Below are 23,463 nucleotides of genomic sequence, written 5' to 3'. Positions count from 1 at the left end.
TGGTCAGATCTAGGTCATACATACAGGAGACTGGTCAGATCTATGTCACACATACAGGAGACTGGTCGGATGTAGTGTAATCTATATAATACAGAGGCTGCATATCCTCCTGGAGTCACTACAAGCTCTTTCACCTTCAGACATCGTGGTTGATGCTGCTGTACATGGAAGATGTTCACGGTGTGGGGGAGGTCTGGTGATGGAGCCGGCCAGAAGAGCTGCTTTAAAGAGGACCTCTCATGGGTCCGGACATTATAAACTAAGTATCAGGGTACGTAGGGCATACAGCGGGGATCTAACTGCACTCCGTTCTCCTGCTGTGGCCCCCGTTACCGTCTCCCGCCTGGTATGCTAAAATGAGGAGGAGACGGAGTCTTTCTCCGTGGGCGTCTCCGTCTCCCTGGCTGTGACACTCTGCGCTGCGATTGGAGAAGGAGACGCCCACGGAGAAACACTCAGTCTCCTCCCCATTGTTCCGATGCTAAAATTGGCATACCAGGCGGAAAAATACAACGGGGGCCACAGCAGGAGAACGGAGTGCAGTTAGATCCCCGCTGTAGGCCCTACGTACCCTGATACTTAGTTTATAATGTCCGGACCCATAAGAGGTCCTCTTTAAACCCTGTAGAGCATGTTGTGCGGTGCAGGCAGTATGCGGCGGGTGCTTCTTGTTGGAACACCGCCTCTCATAAATGAGCCAAAAAATGTCAGTCGGACTGGTTCTCCGATGTCCTGGACACATCGTAGGCCGGTCAGTGCACCCTCCGCAGACACCAGACCGGGCATGGTAGGTAGTGGTGTCCCGCACATGCCACCTGCTGTATGTATGATGGCAGCAGGCCCTCTCCAGCCCTCCTGCCATCATTAGTAGCCAGGCAGAACCTGCTTCCATCACTGGACACAACTGTCTGCAGTTGATGGTCCTATCAGAGTTCACCGGAGGACTGGCCAGACACTGACCTCAGACAAGATGGCCAGTCTTGTAATATCCATTCTAGGTATTGGATTGGGTTGGGGTCAGCACTCTGCGCGCCCGGTCACCAGCCATACCTTTATGGACCTTGCCACCATACAATTGTCCTCAATGTCTTCTCTGCTGAAGCATTAAAGCGGTTCTGCAGTTTCTTTCCTCTGGATAGATCATCAGCATCTGACCGGCTGGGGTCCGACACCCGGGACCCCCGCCGATCAGCTGTTTGAGAAGGCAGCAATGGTCGAGGAGCGCCGCTGGCGTCTCTCTGTTTACCGCAGGCCCAGTGACCTCATCACTGGCCTGTGGTCTACTGCCAGCGCCGCTGCCTTCTCAAACAGCTGATCGGCAGGGGGTCCGGGGTGTCAGGTCCCCACCGATTAGATGCTGATGATCTATCCAGAGAATAAAAAACTGCAGAACCCCTTTAAGATTTCCCTTCACCGGAACCTAAGGGGTGAGGCAGCCCCTGAACCCCCCCCCCCCCAACATCACCCCTCCTCCGCCAGACCTCACAGCTGGCACAATGTGGCTCCAGTGGTGACGCTTTATAACGTCCATCCGACGCCTGGCATTGTGCAGCTGCTCGGCCATGAAGCTCCCGACACAGAGGAGGTCTGGACTCTGCAGAGGGTTGGAGGAGGTCTGGACTCTGCAGAGGGTTGGAGGAGGTCTGGACTCTGCAGAGGGTTGGAGGAGGTCTGGACTCTGCAGAGGGTTGGAGGAGGTCTGGACTCTGCAGAGGGTTGCTGTAATATTATAGGTCTCATTGCCTTCTTTATTCCCTCTTAGGCCCTTTTCATGAGAAGATACACGAGGTACGGCGAACACGGCAGCGGTCACCCGTGTCCGGATCATGGTCAGTATATTCAGGGATGTGTGTGCAGTGCTCCCTGCTGGTTGTTGTGTTGGAAGATCAGTGCCCCCTGGTGGTCCTTCTGCGGTTTGGTGTAATTAGACCTTATTTTATCCTGATGATGCGCTACATGTGTGTGTCCACGTAATGCTAGTGGTCACGTGTCCTGTCCTTGGCGTCCGCATCCATGTAATGTAAACGGTCACATGACCTGTCCTTGGTGGGTGTATGTGTGTCCATGTAATGCCTGTGGTCACAAGTCCTGTCCTTGGTGTCCGCATCCATGTAACGTCAACGGTCACATGACCATGTAATGCTAGTGGTCACATGACCTGATGACCTGTCTTTGGTGTTTGCTCCCGCTTAACACCGGTGGTCACATGACCTCTTTCTGTCTTACAGACTCCCGGAGAATGAGCTTCCTCGCAGCCGCCGTCGTGTCGTGATGGAAGTCCGCTGTGGGGGGTTACTCTTCAGCTCCAAGTTCGATTCTGGAAATTTAGCTCGGGTGGAGAAGGTAGAGAGGTCCGATGGAGACGGGGACTTGTCCAGCAGTAATGGCAGCAGCGGGGCAGGGACCAGCAGCTGTGCACCCACAGTCGACTACGAGTTTAACGTCTGGACGAAGCCGGACTGCGCAGACACAGAGTACGAGAATGGAAACAGGTATGTGACGCCAATCGGCAGCGAGACGCCTGGCATTGTCTCGTCATGGAGGTTGCCAATTGTGGCAGAGCCCTTGCTATTAATGATCTCTGCGGGCTGGTGGGCGGCGTGGAGCACTGGGGGCTGGGTGGTGAGGAGGCTGGTTGGTGGGTGGCGCCAAGCGCCTGGGGCTGGGTGGCGGACGTCGTCGGGGGCTGGGTGGCGGACGTCGTCGAGGGCTAGGTGGCGCTTGGTGGCGGGCGGCGTGGAGCGCCGGGGGCTGGGTGGCGCCTGGGACTGGGTGGCAGACGTCATCGAGGGCTGGGTGGTGGGTGGTGCTGAGTGCCTGGCGCTGGGTGGCGGATGGTGTGGAGCGCTGGGTGGCAGGCGGCGTGGAGCGCCATGGGCTGGGTGGCGAGGAGGGCTGGTTGGTGGGTGGCGCAGAGGGGCTGGGTGGCGGACGTCCTCGAGGGCTGGGTGGTGGGTGGCGCAGAGTGCCTTGGGCTTTGTGGCGGGCGGCGTGGAGCGCCGGGGGCTGGGTGGCGAGGAGGGCTGGTTGGTGGGTGGCGGGCGGCGGACGTCATTGAGGGCTGGGTGGCGCTGAGTGCCTTTGGCTTGGTGGCGGGCAGCGTGGAGCGCTGGGTGGCGGGTGGCGAGGAGGGCTGGTTGGTGGGTGGCGCCGAGCGCCTGGGGCTGGGTGGCAGACGATGTCGTCGAGTGGTGGGTGGCGCTGAGTGCCTGGGGCTTGGTGCCGGGGGCTGGTTGGTGGCGCCTTGGGCTGGGTGGCGGACGTCGTCGAGGGCTGGGTGGTGGGTGGCACAGGGGGCTTGGTGGCGCCGAGCGCAGGGGGCTGGGTGGTGCATGGTGGGCAGTGTCAGGGGCTGGGTGGTGGGCGGCGTCAGAGGCTGGAGGCAGCGCTGTTACCCTCTGCCCCTGCTGCCTGAAGCATAGCATAGTGGGGGGCAGGGCGCAGACTCCCCACATTATGTACATCCTGACTCTCTCTCTGCAGGTCCTGGTTTTACTTTAGCGTAAGAGGCGGAGCTCCGGGGAAGCTCATTAAAATAAACATCATGAACATGAATAAACAGAGCAAGCTGTACGGCCAGGGAATGGCGCCATTCGTTCGCACTGTCCCCATCCGCTCACGCTGGGAGCGCGTCCGCGACAGACCCACCTTCCAGGTATCCCCCATCTTTATGCTGGACTGTAGCCCCCCATAGTCGGGGAGACCCAGATAAACTGTAGAGGCTATACAGCAGGAGAATAGTGATCACTAGGGGACGCTTATTGTTTTAATATTCTGTGATGTCCGTAACAGGGCGGGGCTGTGACAACCTCCCAGATGTGATATACGGGCTGGTTGTCGGCAGTATTAGATGTTACTGTAGTATAAGGTCAGGGGGCGGGGCTGTGACAACCTCCCAGACATGATATACGGGCTGGTTGTCTGCAGTAATAGATGTTACTGTAGTATAAGGTCAGGGGGCGGGGCTGTGACAACCTCCCAGACGTGATATATACGGGCAGGTTGTCGGCAGTATTAGATGTTACTGTAGTATAAGGTCAGGGGGCGGGGCTGTGACAACATCCCAGACGTGATATATACGGGCTGGTTGTCGGCAGTAATAGATGTTACTGTAGTATAAGGTCAGGGGGCAGGGCTGTGACAACCTCCTAGACGTGATATACGGGCTGGTTGTCGGCAGTATTAGATGTTACTGTAGTATAAGGTCAGGGGGCGGGGCTGTGACAACCTCCCAGACGTGATATACAGGCTGGTTGTCGGCAGTAATAGATGTTACTGTAGTATAAGGTCAGGGGGCGGGGCTGTGACAACCTCCCAGACGTGATATACGGGCTGGTTGTCGGCAGTATTAGATGTTACTGTAGTATAAGGTCAGGGGGTGGGGCTGTGACAACCTCTCAGACATGACCTGGCAGGGGTCACTCATCGCCTTCTTCTCTCTACAGATGGTGGAGAACCAGTTTGTCCTGTCGTTTGCCCACCGCTTCCTGGACTGCCGCGGCGCCACCACCTACTTTGCTTTCTGCTTCCCTTTCTCTTATGAGGAGAGCCAAGAGCTGCTGTCCGGCCTGGACGACCGATTCTCCGACAGCAAGGTCATGTCTCCCGGCAGGTAAGCTGCCGCCCTATAGGGTTTTATTGGGGCAGTATTGTCGCCAGCCGGTAACGGGGAGATGTACGTGATGAAGATCAGTCTCTGCATCTCTCTGAATATCTGCCCCGACCTAGTACTTCTCGCAGCTTAGGCTTTGTGACGTAACCTGCCTGGACTCCAGGACCTGGTCACGAGGGGTGTGCAGCTTTTATTGTACATGGTGATTGTCCGGGGCACACTTCACAAGGAGTCTGTGGAACATCCTGAGATCAGCGCAGACCCTGGAGATGGGGGAGGGGCAGTTGTCCGGCAGTGTGACTATTAAATCTCTGCTGTCCTCTGCAGCAGCCCGCCAGAATCCATCTACTACCATCGGGAGCTTCTCTGTCACTCCCTGGAGGGCCTCCGCGTCGACCTTCTCACCATCAGCTCCTGCCACGGGATGATGGAGGAACGGGAGCCCAGACTGGACAAGCTGTTCCCGGATCGCTCCTGTCCACGGCCGTTCTGCTTCTCTGGGAAGAGGGTGAGTGTGAATGTGACCCCATCCCCCCACACATTATCGGCTCTGTATCTGACCTCTGCTGTGCCACCGTCAACAGGTGTTCTTCCTGAGCAGCCGCGTTCACCCAGGGGAGACGCCCTCCAGCTTTGTCTTCAATGGCTTCTTGGAATTTATCCTGAGGCAGGACGACCCCCGGGCGGCCATGCTGAGGCGCATGTTCATCTTCAAGCTCATCCCCATGCTGAACCCTGATGGGGTGGTGAGGGGACATTACAGGTGAGTATTTGGGGGTGGGGGTGACACTGCTGTCCATTACTGGTCCTTAATGGGTTACTGATTAGTGGGGGGTGGTCCACCCCAGGACAGAGATGATTCTTTTTACCGTCACATAGCTCGAGGAGAGGCATTATACTGCAGGGTTTATGGGGTATTGTCTGAAGGGTCTTCCCAAGGCTGATTCTAGATGGCGCCTGTTACCCTTCTTGATGAGGAAACACATCTGAAGCAAATAGAGGGAGTCCTTACTGAGTATTTCCACCTCGGTGCCTCCCCGGGGCTATTATGAGAAGACCATAAACCAGTAGTCAGGGGGCACTTCTTGGCCTTGGAGGCCCATTTAGACCAAACCAGACAAAAGACCATTAATGAGTTGCAGATGGTGGTTCAGAGGTTGGAACTTTCTCATAAACCTCATCAGTCTCCAGAGATATGGGGATCACCTGACCTGGCCTCGTAATGACCTTAAGAACGTGCTTAGGCTGGCGTTTCGGCTTTCCGTTTGTGAGATCCGTTCAGGGTTCTCACAAGCGGTCCAAAATGGATCAGTTTTGCCCTAATGCATTCTGACTGGAAACGGATCGTCTCAGAATGCATCAGTTCAGTCTCCATTCCGCTCTGGAGGCTACGTCTTTCTGAAATGACACAGAGGGAAGCCAACCCCCTCTTCCCACTCCTAGTGAGACCTGCGCACCACTGACTTGGTGAGTAATGTAGAAAGCTATATATCCCTCCCCCACAGAAGGAATGGAGCAGGAAGCTCTCATTGACAACTGGTTAACATCCCTCAAACTCCCAACTATATCGTCTCAACAATTTGCTTCTTTATCTAAACTTGGCCTGGTTAAAAAGATTGTTGTACCGAAAGTTCTGTATCTACGAGTCGCTGTAAAGAGTAGAAGTATGGTTTACGCTCCACTACATCAACTCGGAGCCTGTACTTCCATGAATAGACTTAGGAGGCACAGTCTGGGCGATGCCACATAATTGTATTTGTGCACAGGTGACCAGAATTCTGCTACTTTAGGACACGGTCACCATAGATGGAAGCAGGAGCCTCTCTCCCGTCCACACCTCCAGCAAGTGTGGTCACAGTCAACAGGAGTATGATGCCATCTAGTAAGTACTTTATAGTAGTTTTCCTGCAACTTAATACAATGGAAAAATTTTGTGGAGGGTGAAAAAAAAAACACAGTTTCTGCTTCTGAGAATTTCCCCACCAAGATCCTGTTCCCACTGGTCTAATTTATGGAAGTAAGAGTGAATACATAGCCGAGATCTTTTTCTCAGGCTCTAAATTTTGTAAGGCGTAGTTCTCAAATATAGACCTTTGCTAAAGAGGGAACATTCCTCTTGATATATCCCATGAGGTGAAGAGGTCAATAAGAACAAGGGCAGAGTCCCCAGATCACAGAGATCAAGTAGTGGGAGATGCTTAGAAGACGTGGTGTTAGGTATGCTGGATGCTTGGGGCGAGTCCAGCGATGCATCTCTGGGTTGACTAATAAAGACTCGCTCAGTCCCCCTAAATCCCAAGGTGTAAGTGTGGGTTTGGTCAAGACATTCGGAGTATGCTGTGGTCCATTAGCCCGGAGAAGTAAACTGCACATGGCGAGTTCAGCTTGGATATCTAGTTGGTCTACAGATGCCCTCAGCCAGTCCAGACAGCGGGTGCTTTGAATTGTCTTGTAGTAAGATCTAAAATCATGGCGTTCTAGTCCTCCCTGTCCAATAGACTACACAAGGCAAGTGTGAGCTAAATCGGGGCTTCTGCCTCCACCACAGAAAGGCATACAAGACGGACTTCATGGAGTTTGATCGGGAGGACTTGTAGATCAGAACGTTGAAAACTAAAACACAAAATCTTTATTATTATTTCGATTAAAACGTATAGGAAGGGTTAATGTGTGTCCGAAAGTATCAAACCCGTGTTAGTGTCTGCAGAGTTTAATGAACCAAACAGTAGCTCTCAGCTGCGGAACCGCGTATCCTAATGCGTACAGCGGTCGGCTATAGAATGCAGCGGTTCTTTTTATTGTTGGGGTACTTTTACACTTGCGTTGTGAAGATCCGGCAGGAAGTTCCGGAAATCCGAGTGCGAACAGATGTGGATCCGTCTAAGAAATGCATGGAAACGCCGGATCCGTCTCTCCAGTGTCATCCGGAAAAACGGATCCGGTATTTATTTATTTTTGCATTTTTAAAGGTCTGCGCAGGCTGACGCGGATCCGTTTTGCCAGAACACTTAATTCATTTCAATGGAAAATAATGCCTACTACATCTACTCTACGCGTTTCGCTTGTTACTAAGCTCATCAGGAGTAGAGAGAATACTACAACAAAACAGAGACATGCACGCCTCGTGTGGTGAGGCGGCGATCTCGGCGCTAGGATGGCCGTTAGTAACAAGCGTAACGCGTAGAGTAGATGTTGGGGGAGTTTTACACAGTCCGCTAGGTTTATGTAACTAACTGCGGCGCAAGTAGCTGTGTTGTGTGAGTGGAGATAGAAGCAAGGGGGACTCTGTATGGTGGGCGGAACTGCCCCAGGATGAGAGTATGGAACTAATTCCCCATCCACAGTGGCTAATTACTCTTTGGTTTAGAAGCGTTACACATCAGGGTACTTTCACACTTGCGTTATTATGTTGCGGCACTGAGTTCCGTCCTAGGGGCTCAATACCGGAAAAGAACTGATCAGTTTTATCCCCATGCATTCTGAATGGGGAGCAATCCGTTCAGTATGGGTCAGGATGTCTTCAGTTCAGTCACTTACAGTATTTGGCCGCTGTATTTTCTCCGTCCAAAAATTCGGAACACTTGCCGGCATTATTTTCCATTGAAATGCATTAATGCCGGATCCGGCATCAAGTGTTACTGCAAAACAAATCTGGTTTTCCTGTCTGCACTAAAAATGCAAAAAAATAAAAATAAATACCGGATCAGGCAGAAGCCCCGATTTAGCTCACACTTGCCTTGTGTAGTCTATTGGACAGGGAGGACTAGAGCGCCATGATTTTAGATCTTCCTACTAGACAATTCAAAGAACCCGCAGTCTGGACTGGCTGAGGGCATCTGTAGACCAACTAGATATCCAAGCTGAACTCACCATGTGCAGTTTACTTCTCTGGGCTAATGGACCACAGCATACTTCTAATGTCTAGACCAAACCCACACTTGCACCTTGGGGGGACTGAGCAAGTCTTTATTAGTCAACCCAGTGGAACTGATGCAGATTAGAGATGCATCGCTGGACTCGCCTCAAGCAGTCATCATACCTAACACCACGTCTTCTAAGCATCTCCCACTACTTGATCTCTGTGATCTGGGGACTCTGCCCTTGTTCTTATTGACCTCTTCACCTTTCACCTCCATCACCTCATGGGATATATCAAGAGGAATGTTCCCTCTTTAGCAAAGGTCTATATTTGAGAACTACGCCTTACAAAATTTAGAGCCTAAGAAAAAGATCTCGGCTATGTATTCACTCTTACTTCCAAAAATTAGACCAGTGGGAACAGGATCTTGGTGGGGAAACTCTCAGAAGCAGAAATTTTTATTTTTTTTCACTCTCCACAAAAAATTTCCATTGTATTAAGTTGCAGGAAAACTACTATAAAGTACTTACTAGATGGCATCATACTCCTGTTGACTGTGACCACACTTGCTGGAGGTGTGGACGAGAGAGAGGCTCCTGCTTCCATCTATGGTGACCGTGTCCTAAAGTAGCAGAATTCTGGTCACCTGTGCACAAAAACAATTATGTGGTATCGCCCAAACTGTGCCTCCTAAGTCTATTCATGGAAGTACAGGCTCCGAATAACACCAAAGTACTACATCCTCTTTTGGTGAGCCAGAGTTCTGATTGCACATTGGCAGATCAACGAAGAACAGATTTGAAGAGCTAACACACCGGGAGACCCGTTCCCTAATCAAGTTTGCAAATATGTGGGGTTCATGGAAAAAGTATAGGGGTTACTCTGGTTAGGTCTTATTTCCCTGACCTCCTGGGGATGACTGAGCTGGTATCCTGATAGGGTGATGGGCATCTCTGCTACGTCCTTTCTCAGGGACAAATTATTTCGTTCCCTCCCCTTTACCTTACCTTTGGTCTACACCCATCCCTCAATATTTAGGTTTTATATTCCATTTTCTTGTTTCACGGTTTAATGTACTTATTATATAACATGCTTCATCATACCAATGGGACAAGCGTGGGTACTTCATTATATTTGACTGGCCGGTGTGATATTTCTGACCGGTCCTTCCCTCGTCTTACAGGACAGATACCCGGGGAGTGAATCTGAACCGGCAATATCTTGCCCCAGATTTTGAGCTTCACCCATCAGTCTATGGAGCAAAGTCTGTCCTCCTCTACCACCATATCCATGACCGCATCCGTTCCAGTGATCCCGACTCGAGGAATACCACAACTCTTTCCCCCTCTAACCCTGCACTCCGACCAAAGACTTTGAATCATTCCCCGACACAGCTCCCCACAGAGGACGACTTGTCTGACATAGAGAAGACAAATAACCTGTTAAACAGTATGGACAGGAAGGGTCCATATGTGACATCTCAGGGCCTGACACAAGAAACCACCATCTTACCCGAAGACGAGGACTTCACCAGGGAGAAGGAACTTTGGGCCTTGGGGCCGGATCTCAAGGCTGAAGTTGGCGGCGACCATGGCGAGTCCCGTTTGGACACTGACAGCAGCAATGAGGCCACAACCTCTGTTCCTCCTCAGGAAAGTGGTATTGCCTTCTATGTGGACCTTCATGGTCACGCTTCGAAAAGAGGATGCTTTATGTATGGGAACTACTTCACAGAGGAGAACGAGCAGGTGAGTGTAAGCTGCTATAATCATGTTATGTCTGGATAGGGTTTTCCAGGTGGTCTTTCTTCTAAAGTCATCCCTAATGGTTCTGAAATAAGAGAAAATGTACAATCGCATCACGAGGCAACAGGGCAAGATACATACATGGTGCCTTCATTATTGTGGCCTCCCAAAAATAAGGGAGATGCATTCAGATATATGGTATTCAGGGAGATGGAATCAGATAACTCCTATGTAGAACTTGATTATATGTTTCAGCCTCTGTAACCTGACTGCCCTTACTGACCATTTCTCAGCCGAAAGGCAGGACCCCCCCCCACCCACTTAAAGGCTGAGTTTTTCGGCACTCCTAATCGTTGTAGGTGGTGCTCAGTGGTAGATATAATATACGGTCAAAGGGAGTAAACCTCTCCAAGCATGTATCAAGTATGCCTTGGCCCTGCCATTGCCAAGCTGCAGGCTACACTGGCTCCATCCTGATGTCCGGTCCGCCCCTCTCAATCCAGATGCTGAAGTTCTCCAGTGGTGGCTGCAGATCTTCTGAGGCAGTGGCAGATGCACGCAGAGCTGGAATTGTGCAGTCGCAGAGATCCTGACTATATTTACCGTACTGCCCCTGACAGTCCACTCTCTGACCCTGCTATGAAGGCACATTCTAGCAGTAGTACCTCATAGGGGGAGGGAGCTGAAGTCGGGGTCCTCCTCCTGTGACTTGTAGGCACACCCCAGAGTTCCTGTTCACATCCCACTTTCCTGTTTAGGGCCCTTTGCCCAGACAGCGTTTGCAAACCACAGATCACAAAATGACACCATTTGGTTCGATACATTTTTTTCTTTTCTTCTTTTTCTCCATCGGTAACATCTTATACAGGGAGTGCAGAATTATTAGGCAAGTTGTATTTTGAGGATTAATTTTATTATTGAACAACAACCATGTTCTCAATGAACCCAAAAAACTCATTAATATCAAAGCTGAATATTTTTGGAAGTAGTTTTTAGTTTGTTTTTAGTTTTAGCTATTTTAGGGGGATATCTGTGTGTGCAGGTGACTATTACTGTGCATAATTATTAGGCAACTTAACAAAAAACAAATATATACCCATTTCAATTATTTATTTTTACCAGTGAAACAAATATAACATCTCAACATTCACAAATATACATTTCTGACATTCAAAAACAAAACAAAAACAAATCGGTGACCAATATAGCCACCTTTCTTTGCAAGGACACTCAAAAGCCTGCCATCCATGGATTCTGTCAGTGTTTTGATCTGTTCACCATCAACATTGCGTGCAGCAGCAACCACAGCCTCCCAGACACTGTTCAGAGAGGTGTACTGTTTTCCCTCCTTGTAAATCTCACATTTGATGATGGACCACAGGTTCTCAATGGGGTTCAGATCAGGTGAACAAGGAGGCCATGTCATTAGATTTTCTTCTTTTATACCCTTTCTTGCCAGCCACGCTGTGGAGTACTTGGACGCGTGTGATGGAGCATTGTCCTGCATGAAAATCATGTTTTTCTTGAAGGATGCAGACTTCTTCCTGTACCACTGCTTGAAGAAGGTGTCTTCCAGAAACTGGCAGTAGGACTGGGAGTTGAGCTTGACTCCATCCTCAACCCGAAAAGGCCCCACAAGCTCATCTTTGATGATACCAGCCCAAACCAGTACTCCACCTCCACCTTGCTGGCGTCTGAGTCGGGCTGGAGCTCTCTGCCCTTTACCAATCCAGCCACGGGCCCATCAAGACTCACTCTCATTTCATCAGTCCATAAAACCTTAGAAAAATCAGTCTTGAGATATTTCTTGGCCCAGTCTTGACGTTTCAGCTTGTGTGTCTTGTTCAGTGGTGGTCGTCTTTCAGCCTTTCTTACCTTGGCCATGTCTCTGAGTATTGCACACCTTGTGCTTTTGGGCACTCCAGTGATGTTGCAGCTCTGAAATATGGCCAAACTGGTGGCAAGTGGCATCTTGGCAGCTGCACGCTTGACTTTTCTCAGTTCATGGGCAGTTATTTTGCGCCTTGGTTTTTCCACACGCTTGCGACCCTGTTGACTATTTTGAATGAAACGCTTGATTGTTCGATGATCACGCTTCAGAAGCTTTGCAATTTTAAGAGTGCTGCATCCCTCTGCAAGATATCTCACTATTTTTGACTTTTCTGAGCCTGTCAAGTCCTTCTTTTGACCCATTTTGCCAAAGGAAAGGAAGTTGCCTAATAATTATGCACACCTGATATAGGGTGTTGATGTCATTAGACCACACCCCTTCTCATTACAGAGATGCACATCACCTAATATGCTTAATTGGTAGTAGGCTTTCGAGCCTATACAGCTTGGAGTAAGACAACATGCATAAAGAGGATGATGTGGTCAAAATACTCATTTGCCTAATAATTCTGCACGCGTGTAGTGTGGGAAATACGGTATATTATCAGTAAAATAGGATGGTGACATCAATTTTCCACATAGTAGATCATGCATCCTGGTGAGTTTCTAAGAAAACCATGAATACGTTACCAAACAGAGCAAACGCTGGAGACAGAGGGGACCAAGAGCGCCCCGACCTCCACAAGAGCAAGGAACAATAGAAAAGTAACCACTGTGCCTGAAATCAAGGGCAAATGAGAAGGCATCTAGATAAGGGTCCTACATGAAAGTGGAGGAAGTCTGATTCCAATGGGACCCAAGGAGGGTTTGAATCAGAAGGTGAATGCACAAGGAACAGTTGATCCAGTCTTGTAACCCTATGATGTTTGGTACTAATGGTTTCCTTCACTTGGTTCCTCTTGGAATATGAGGCTATTTGGAGGAAAGTATGTATTGAAAGGTCATCTTGTAAAGCTTCTAAATCCTTTACATCGGGGGTGGGGAACATTTTTGCTGACGAGGGCCATTTGGATATTTGTAACATCGTTCGGGGGCCATGCAAAATTCTTAACTTAAAAATTTGACTGCAAAATTTGGTCAAAAATATAAGTGACTTAGGGTTAAGTTACAGAAATGGTGCTTTAATAAAAAAAAAAAATCTAGAGCGCTGTGTTTTTGAAGCACAAAATGGCGCCTGCACCGTATATATTACAAATAGTACAGGCGCCATTTTGACCACAAATAGCAGTTTAAATTTTAAGTTGAGAATGTTATATTTAGTTCTTTATTTGGCATTAATGGCAGCAAAGCTAAACCCATAGGGGTCCAGAGAGAGGTTAACCCAGCTTTCACTGTCCCTGTCTCTTTCTTCAGCCTATCAGACCTCAGATCACACCCCCATCAGACTTCTCAACCTCACATCAGACCCCCAATAGGCCTTCCAGCCTCACATCAGACCCCCAATAGGCCTCCCAACCTCACATCAGACCCCCAATAGGCCTCCCAACCTCACATCAGACCCCCAATAGGCCTCAGATCAGACCCCCCCCCCCCCCCCCAGCCTCAGATCAGACCCTCCCCATCCTCCATTAGCCTCAGATCAGCTCGAGTCAGACCTCAGATCAAACATTTAAAATAAACTTGCCTCTCCAGCTCCGGACAGCGCTGCCACTTGGCAGATTCACTTACCCTCCCTGGTCTTCTCTCCGCCTGACAGTGCACAGCACCAGGTAAATGGTGCGCGTCTACGTGCACTATGTCCGGCCGCTGTATGTGTCAGGACACAGCGTGGGACTAGAAGAAGACCAGAGAAGGTGAGTACAGCCAGTGCAGCGCTGTTCTCATCTTCTATGGCTCCCACATGCTAATGACCACTTCCATAATGGAAGCGATAATTAACATTTTCACAATATGTTCTGGCAGGGGGCCGGAGGTTCCCCACCCCTGCTTTAAAGGAACCGATTTAGGAAGAGATCTATATAAATACAGAAATTGTGGAAGAACCACCATCTTTATTGTATGAAACCTGCCTAGCCAAGAGGTGGACAGCTTGCCTCAGCCCCAGATTTATACATGGGTGGATGGCCAACCTTGTATGAAGCATCTGAATGGTTGGTCAAGGAGAGCCCCAATCAGAGAAAATGCTGCAGCTTGGATTGAAAACCAGCGGTATGGTCTGATGGTTTTTGCATCCAGGGGGAATATTACAGTAGAGTATTTCAGAATTCTTGTGATTGAACTGAGGCCCCCAAGACTGCGGAGACCGAGTCCAACATGTAAGAAATGTTGGGAGTTCTGAAGCTTCTTTAGTGACCGAATCAGATCATCGGTGAACAACCCAAGCTTCTACTAAGTCTGGCCAATTTTGACTCCTGAGTTATTCGGGTTGTTATGAAAGCAATTAAACCGGGGAAGAGTGCATCCCTGAATAACTGCATGCTGGATCTTAAAAGGATGAAATGCGGTAGCTGGAGATTTACCATGGCCTCTGGATCAGAATACAGGGATTTAATAGCCAGTACTAGAAAGAACTCAAAATAGTCTTATGTAATCTATCTAAGGCCTTTTTAGTGTCCAGAGGGCCATCTGTGTGGAGGACAACTTTGGTGAGATGAATGTTTAAGATCTTTCTAATGAGTCTTTGACTGGGATCCCACTTGATCCCCATGGACCAAAGCTGGAAGAAGCCATCTATAAGCTCGTATAGAAGTAAAAATCTTGAGGCTCATTTACACCGCACATTATTGGGAACGGACCCATGAACGCCTGCTACCGATTATCTGCCCGTGTTGAGGTGCCTCAGATTCCCTGATGAACGAGAAGCACATATCCATTGGGTAAAACTATCTTTGGTGTGGACACCTCAATCCTCATTTCTGGGCAGCAGGTCGCGCTGTGTGAACAGTACAATACATTTAGTGAGGATGAGTGACGGCAGTAGTGATCTATACTCCCCATACACTGGAGGTGATCACTGCATGTAAATGCGGCACTCACTTCCACTGACGAGCAGGGAATTGTCTGCTAGTCAGCACAGTGCAAACGTGACTTTAGTATGCGAGTTGCGTGAAAGAGGTCTGTAATTGGTGGACACCAGATCATCCCTTCTAGGGCTTGGGAGAAACTGCAATCATAGCAGAGGAAAATTCAGAGGGCATAGGTTTTCCCTGCCAAAGGTGGACGCAATATAGGAGGTTATGTGAAGTCCGTGGAGGGGAGAATGTTTTGTAATAAATTGCTGATATAGACCGTCTGGAGAAAGAGGTCTACCAAACTTCAAGTTCCTAATAGTAAAGTCTACCTCCTCGGTTGTCATATCCTGCTTAAAAGCAAGCCAGCTTTTGGCCACGATACATGGCATAATGTGTACTGGGACTAGTGCTTGGTGAACTCCTTTCAGCACTAGGGGAATTAGTCCCTTTCTCCTGACCCTGTCGCTGGTTAAGTTGCTGAGCTCTGGATCCCCCTCCTCGCCTGAGCATTAAGGTTTTCTACTTGTTAGTACACAGCCAAGACAATCTCGTCTGAGTTATTTTGAACCGAACCCTGTTTGTCTTCTGATTCTGCTCCTTGCCGCCTGCTCCGACCTTGGAACTGTGACCTGGATTACGCTTGTACTCAGCCTGCCCTGACTATTGGACTGTGTGCCGACTACTCTTTTGTCTTTGTCCTTGGTGCTCTGCACCGGTGTCTCTGACTCCTGTGGTTCAGCAACTAACTACACCAGGACTATTCCAGGAGGTAGCAGCCAGGTTGGTTCCTTGCGGCGAAGTCCAGATCCCTGTATAGGGGTTAAAGGGTGAATACTAGGCGGCCAGGACAACGCCCTCAGGTTTAGCAATGGTTCCACACCCACTGAACGTAACAAAGTCGCCCACCACAGTCCTAGGGGCAAGAGTAGAATAGTTTCTGATGGTGTGTATGGAAAATGTCCTAAATACGGTCTGTATTTGCAGTCTGGCCAGGTCTAGTTTGGATACCGGATTTGTATCTGTTGTCTGGCTCTTTAGTTGTTACACAGAGTTTATCAGGTTTGTTGGCCCATCGGTAATATTTGGATGGAGTCCATCGTAGTGCCTTTTCATTTTTAGACTAAAGCATAGCAAGCAGCGATTTTGGTATCTTTAACCACCTTTGGAAGATACAAGGCCAGGAGCCCTGTGATGGACCAGGACCAGTCAAGATTATTTAGTCTCTGAGCCAGCTCGGCTATTTCCAGGACCCCCATACAGGTGAGTGAAGAGGTAGCCGCGCATGTTCTCTCCACATCCATTTCTCTGGGCGTTCTGGAGATATCTGAGCACGCTTGCTCAGCTATTTTTGGAACTCCCAAAGAAGTGAATGGAGATCACGATGTGCCTATCCTTCACCTCCTGGAACTGCACCTGTCTTACATTGATGGCATATTCTAGCTATTATGCCACCAGTGTCTCAGATCAATGTTCCCCCAACGCCAGTTCTCAGGGCCCACCTACCAGTCATGATTTGAGAATATCCCACAGAATGAATACCTGTGGTAAGTCCTGATGCACTGACAATAACAATATCACCTGCTCAACACCTGAAAACATGACCAGAAGGTGTGCCCTGAGGACTGGAGTTGTCCTAGATGACACAACCCCTTTAAGTCAATTTAAAGAGGACCTGTCCCCTCTCCTGACACGTCTGTCTTGGTAATTGCTTGCATTACCTATGTCATAACAATTCTGGAGAATCTGTTCTTATGACTCTACTGTATGTTGTGCCAATCCTGTATTATTCCTGCTAGAAGTTTACACATTGCCAGCAGCCTGGAGTAAAGGAACTGCTGGGTGTTACCAGCGGCGGGTGTGTCTGACTGTATCCAACCAGTGCTGCTGGTGTCAGACTGTGCAGGGACACGCCCCCTGACTGGCAACACCCATCTGTACCTTTACTGCAAGCTGCTGACCATTCATAAACTTCTAAAAGTCTGAGGGGCAGGACGTGGTTGTGAAAGAGGGGCTGACCTGTCTAAGGTTGTGTCAAAGACAAAATGCACACCAAGTAATATGCTGATAGACGAGGGGAGGTAAGACAGGTAACATCGTGTAACCCTCTAAAACCACAATTCTCCCTTTTGGGGTGGATTAAAGAGGAACATGTGGAGCTCCGAGGGTGAAGGGATTTAGGATGAGATTGTGGGGTGAGGTGTGATTGCAGACATAATATCTGGAGCATGTTTAAGATACGAGAGGAATGTCTTCTGTTTTGTGTGGAATTAGACCCCTCACATTATGGGTTAGACACGTCGAGAATATGTACTCCCATAGCTACAGTAATTGTGTTGAGGAGATAAAGACGATCGTAGCAGGATGAGGCATCAGACAGTGTGACACAACATAAAGGCATCTAGTCAAGGCAGATGCAATGTGGCTCAAAACATATCAATTATAAAAATAAAAAATTGATAAACCATGGACATAAGCAATGTCTCAAGGACAATTTGGGTGAAGGCCAAGTCCCTGAAAGAAGGATGACCAGCCACCACAGAGTCCAAATCTGAAAGGCAACATGATGATCCACAATGGTTGAACCTCAAAACCACACCTTTGAAACGAGACGGTTATAAAACTAAATGGAGCAGAAGTGTGATAGAACATTAAGAACTAGAAGGTTCTGTAGTGTCCCAAATGAAAGCTGGACTAAGTTGGAAACCCCCCCCCCCCCCCCCGGGGCCTGAGATGATGAGATGATACAGGGGGTCTGAAGGACCAGCCCATGGCAGACTTCTGTGGTAGCCTGGAGATCCACGCAAATACCAACTTTCTAAAGGGCCTGCAAACCTTCAGAGACTATGTGGATGAGATCAAGAGTTCACTTAGAAAGTGAGGGATAAAGGTGATCCCCGATGGTACATTATTTGTGCTTCTTGCAAAGCCTGAGTGATAGGCCCCATTTCATGTCTTCTTTGGAGTGTGATCCACATGCGAATGACCAAAAGACGGAAGACCTGGCAAAATAGAGAGATTTTAAGAAGCACCTTGCATCAGGTCATTTGCTTCAGTATAATGTCAGGCAGCAAATCACAGGACCCTGTGCATCTGAGACAGTACAGGGTCAACTTGATGAAGTGAGAAGAGTAGCAGAGAGATCTGTAATGGTTTCAAGTGTGCCCCAAACCTACAAATTCACCTTCTAGGTCCTGTTTTCTATGTTCTCTAACTTGAGCTCTAGAGTTTCAGTTGGTGACGCATTAATGTCAGTGTCCCACTGTTCGGCGTCCAGGGCATCATCCAGTTGACCTGTTCTGGTCTCTGTGATTGAGACTGTCTCCCTTTTATATCCTGAAGTGGGTCATATAGACTTTAGAGGGAATTTTGTCTCTAATGGAGCTGCTAAACCAACACTAAATAGGAGTTCTCCGTGTGTGTGTGTGTGTGTGTGTGTGTACAGACCTTCCATCAACATGTCCTCATTCATGAACTGTGCCACCAAGAAGATAACTATTATGATAATGCTCACTGTGTACAAGAATGCATCTACTATAATAATGCCCCTATATTCAAGCATATAGTTGCTATAATACCGCTCCTATGTACAAGGATATAAGTACTATAATACTGCCCCTCCTTGTCATTTATCTCCAGATGGAGAACTTATTATATCCTAAGCTCATCTCCCTGAACTCCGCTCATTTCGATTTCATGGGCTGCAATTTCTCAGAGAAGAACATGTATGCGAAGGACAAGAGGGACGGTCAGTCCAAGGAGGGCAGCGGTCGTGTGGCCATACACAAAGCCACGGGGATCGTTCACAGGTAAGATGATGGAGGTAATCTTCTGGTCACGTGACGCCATGCTTCCTGTTCCCATGTATGGCTTGTGTATGCTCTGTGATTGAATCCCTCGTGCCCATACAGAACAGACACGACCAGCCATCTTTCGGAGCTGTGGCCCCTGAGATTAATGTTTGGACCCCTCTTCTGTCTGTGATGCATGTCTTTGCTTTTGGTGCTGTTACTATTTCAGCTACACTCTGGAGTGCAATTACAACACCGGCCGCTGTGTCAACACCATCCCTGGGGCGTGTCACGACAACGGGAGAGCCACCCCCCCTCCGCCACCCGCCTTCCCCCCCAAGTTCACCACTGACATATTTGAGCAGGTAATGACCGACACGCCCTGCCCTCTGCTGTCACTGTGTAGATACCCTATGGTTTCTGGTACATCTTCGCGACCTGTGTGATTCTGGATAAATAGTGGAGCGATCTGAACCTAACCTCTGCCCACCTGCTGTCTGTGGGCATCGCAGCCGCCAGGTCATTGTCTGGTGGCATAACGGTTGTTATTTGAGCAGGCCGGCAGGAATGTTGTGCGGTCTCCTTGCCTTGGTGATGAGGCCTGTCTCGTCAGCACCTCTGACACACCTTAGCTTGTTCTTTTGGCTTTGAGATGCAGAAAGTTAGACCACAATGCTGACCCTCCCTTTAGAGAGCATGCTCTGCTGTGCCGTACAGTACTAATGTTCATATTATATGCTGCAGTGTAATATGCTTGGACTGTGGGTATCAGGAGAGTGTAGCCTGATGGGGAAAAATCTGTCTGGACACGTTTCGGTTGGATTGGTCAATCATCTAATGTGTATGAGGGCCTTCCGTGGCCCAATGTTGGATATCTTTCGAGAAGGCTGAGCCGAGCATGCTTTTGTATGGGGGTATGGATTATCTCATGTGTATGTCCAGATTAAGTCTATGGCTCCCACCCTATTTTCCTGACAGGTTATTTTGGGAGGATATAGTTTTGTGTTCCTGATCTATGTCATTGAGGGACATCATAAATCCTGCCTGGTCTTGAGTACTTACCGATCACTAATTACACCTTCTCTGTGTCTGCCAGGTAGGCAGAGCCATTGCCATCGCAGCTCTGGATATGGCGGAGTGTAACCCCTGGCCTCGGCTCATCCTGTCCGAGTACAGCAGCCTCTCCAACCTGCGGGCATGGATGCTGAAACATGTCCGTAATACCAAAGCAGCCACTCTTGGAGGCTCCAGAAAGAAGGGCACTAAGACTCCTCCTAAGGCAAGCAGGTATGTCCAATTGTCAAACGACTTGCACAATGTGGGTGTTGTACTTCTGATATCTCCGGTCCTAGGCCATGTAAACAAGGGGCTCAAATGACATTAATGGGTTGTACTTGTGGTCAGCCATGAATGTGTGATTGGTGGAGACCCAAAAGCTGGAAAACTGTATCGGGCCTTAGATTGTGGGTGATGCCCTCACTTTTCCTTTAGGCTACTTTCACATATGCGTTTTGGTTTTAGGTTTTGCGATCCAGCAGATTATCTCAAAACCTGACTAAACCAGTTCCGTTTTGTTTTACACATCAGTATGCATCTTTTCGTTAGTTCCATTTTGATTTAACACGAAAGGCTCTAACTGGATCTGTCACTAAATACATTGAAAGTCAATGGGTGACGGATCCCTTTTTTTTTTTTTTACCATTGACTTGCATTGTTTTTAGTGACTGATCAGGTTTTCTTCCGTTTCGATGACTGGACACAAAACCGCAGCTTGCAGTGCTTTTGTGTCCGGTCACAAAACGGAATGCTGACGGAACTGAAGGCATCCGGATACATCCTGAATGCATGGACACAAAACGGATCTCCTGCTGGATCTCAAAAACAGGAATGCCAAAACACATATGTGAAAGTAGCCTTATCGTTTGTTATAAAACAGTATTTTTTTTATTTTTATTTCTAGCTGTTTTTGATCCCACTTGTTGAATTTTTTATTTTAATTTTTTTCCAGTTTTGCTTCATCCTCAGAGAATAATCTCGGCAGAGCACGGAGCTTCAGCAATGGCACCAGCAGCAGCAGTAGCCAACAGAACTCTCCCCAGACCAGACCCTCCGCCAGTTTCACCTTCATCTGTGGCCAGAGCCCCCCGAAGGGAGGAGCTCACAGACTCCTGGGTCCAGTGCGAGGTAAGCTGAGCTCTGCACACTGCTGGCATCCTGTCCTCACCCCCTTAGGGTACATCTGGCGTTGTTGGTCCAAGCAGAGGTGAAGACCTCCCAGTGTTGCAACCTTCCATTTGTCAGGATCTTTTAGTGATCATATATGTGATTCTTTAATACACAAAGGTCACGTGAATGCGCAGAGGTCACAGTGACCAGGAGGTTTGTACTTGTCCTCTTAAACACACCCAAGCTATGTCTCGTAGGAGCACAATGAACTCTACATTACCTGAGAGATCTGTAACAAAAGCTGCATCATGAGAGTTGCACCAGGTGAAGAATCTCAGTCCAACCCTTGTCTTCTTGACTTCCTCCGGCATGATTCCAGTTCTTTCCTTTTACATTGCTTGTTTCGGGCAGCTGTCCTATATACTGGGTGTTTACTTATATCCAGGAATGTGTATTCTATGTTCTGACAGTCCATGATCTGGTCAATGCGTGGCGCTTCCCCCACATCTTGGCTCTGTAGAAGACATTCGTTACAGACTTGACCAGCAGAGGGCGTGTATCGCTGAGTAATATCGCATTGCCTTCTTTTAAATCAGGACTCTGACATGGAACTTTTTCACGTCCATGTCTTATACGGCGGCTCCAGCCTGTACCTGGCGCTGTTCTTTTCCCGCTTGCAGCCTTTTGTTCTTTCCTGACATACTTGAATGAATTTTTGATGCTTTTGTTTTGGTGCTTTTCCTTTCCATTGTGAAGTGTCCTTATTTATCTTCTCTGGGATTTGCACTTGTCGTATATTGTGCCGGCATATAATGGGCATTGTTGTGATAATAGTGAACGCGCGTGACCCGTCTGTGTCGTCATATGTCATTGTCAGTGTCTCTAGCCCTGTGTTATCTGCTGGAGTGCACCTAACCAGGTGGGCAGACGTGGGTCATAGAAGGGGCAGTTACTGTGTGTAATGTAATCACTGTTGTCTGTATTCAATTTAACCATCAGTAATAAATGAGCTCAGGCTGATGATCCTTACTGCCTCTGTGTCGCCTCTGTAGAAGTACCTCCCGTGTCATCACTTTGTGCATAAGGCAACATGTCCAATGTGCTTCTCCACAAATCATCAATCCATCACAACTCATAGATATAAACTCCTAGGATAATGGCATGCTAAAGAGAATCTGTCACCAGCACCCCTTCCCCAATCAAGAGACAAAGCTGTGCTTTACCTGATTAAAACGCTGTTCTGAAGCTCCGTTCCCGAGTTCTGGTACTTTTTCTTAATATGCAAATTGAGCCTTTGGTGCAATAAAGCACCCACCCAACAATGGTCAGCCTCTCCCTTCCTTATTTGGCACTGCCTGGCCCTGGTAATTAAAGCAATCAAACAGGGACTGACCACAGAAATGAGAGGAGCTTGGGTGCAACAAGAGCAATGCTGATGCCCTTATTACACCAGAGGCCCAATTTGCATATTAAGAAAAAGTATCATTTCAGTCATGTGTCTATGCAAACTGTTTGATCGGGAGGTCGCTGGTGACAGAATCCCTTTAACTCTGCAGTCATAGAATACAAAACTTAGTCAGTGGGGTGCTGTCCGTCCCCTTTGCGGTACCTCTCATTAAAGAAATATATGTTCCAAAGAAAACTGTAAAGCGCCTCTAAAACATCACTTTACTCCTTACTGGTGTCCCCGGGCAACCAAAAAAGAGAACTTGAAGTTAAATATTCTCACATCAATTTTATGCACATAATGCAAAACAATTTTTGATTAGCTATGTTCCTACTTATGTTACACCCATACACCCCTTAGAGAGACTTTAGTTTTCCTGTGCTGCTACTATATCAAGTGTCTCTCTGATCTTCTGTCAGCGCCATGCTGTGGGTCAGAAGGATATGGATAGACTCTTATTACCTCTCATTCAGCCTTTTTATGTCGAGAGCAACCTGCACACTGCTGCTTTTTGTTGCAAAATACGTTGAAAAAGAGACAAGTAGAGAGGAAGTGATTAGAAAGATCAGTCGTAGTCCATGGATGAAACTCTCCAAACACCTTGAGATTCCTATGGTCGCTGTTGCCAATATGGGTATAAAAGTTTAAAGGGACTGTCTAGAAAAGCTGTTTTCATGTGTCACATTAGGAAATTCCTTGTTGCTAGAATGGAATCCTTTGTTCAGGAGCCTCATCTCTTGACCTGATTGGAGAGCATTTACAAAGAGTGTCTCTCGCTCTGAAGGACCTGACAACACATTGTCTTGAATGAACATAGCCATGCCTTAAGGCAATGGATCCCTTTTACACCAAATTTTAATTGTTCATTCTCTTCTTAAAAGCAAAACAAAGGATCTTTCTAATTAGTCTTCATTTAAAAAATTCTTACCAATAATTATTATATTTTTTTCCTGTAGAGGCTGTGCAACCTTTATACATAGCTGGCTATGCTGCTACTCCTGGTTA

The 23,463-nt window shown here is 48.2% G+C and overlaps 1 protein-coding gene across 2 annotated transcripts in view; it reads left to right on the top strand.

Annotated features, from left to right (window-relative positions):
- The window catches only part of AGBL5 (AGBL carboxypeptidase 5), a 37,472-nt gene that overhangs the window by 1,578 nt on the left and 12,431 nt on the right, over positions 1-23,463 (top strand). The window contains exons 2-13 of one of the 2 annotated variants that reach the window (XM_040426972.1): positions 1,763-1,829; positions 2,229-2,492; positions 3,484-3,655; positions 4,446-4,612; positions 4,940-5,120; positions 5,197-5,375; positions 9,655-10,219; positions 18,694-18,863; positions 19,075-19,210; positions 19,942-20,132; positions 20,854-21,029; positions 21,269-22,100. In XM_040426972.1, coding sequence (XP_040282906.1) covers positions 2,272-2,492; positions 3,484-3,655; positions 4,446-4,612; positions 4,940-5,120; positions 5,197-5,375; positions 9,655-10,219; positions 18,694-18,863; positions 19,075-19,210; positions 19,942-20,132; positions 20,854-21,029; positions 21,269-21,279 — 2,169 coding nt within the window. In that variant the 5' untranslated portion in view covers positions 1,763-1,829; positions 2,229-2,271 and the 3' untranslated portion in view covers positions 21,280-22,100. Of the gene's footprint in view, positions 1-1,762; positions 1,830-2,228; positions 2,493-3,483; positions 3,656-4,445; positions 4,613-4,939; positions 5,121-5,196; positions 5,376-9,654; positions 10,220-18,693; positions 18,864-19,074; positions 19,211-19,941; positions 20,133-20,853; positions 21,030-21,268; positions 22,101-23,463 lie in introns of those variants that run through there. The other variant, XM_040426971.1, reaches the window with a different exon arrangement.

Source organism: Bufo bufo, chromosome 4 (assembly GCF_905171765.1).
Source record: "Bufo bufo chromosome 4, aBufBuf1.1, whole genome shotgun sequence".
Lineage (NCBI taxonomy): Eukaryota > Metazoa > Chordata > Amphibia > Anura > Bufonidae > Bufo > Bufo bufo.
The sequence above is the reverse complement of the archived record's forward strand: the minus strand, read 5'-3'. Positions and strand labels throughout refer to the sequence as shown.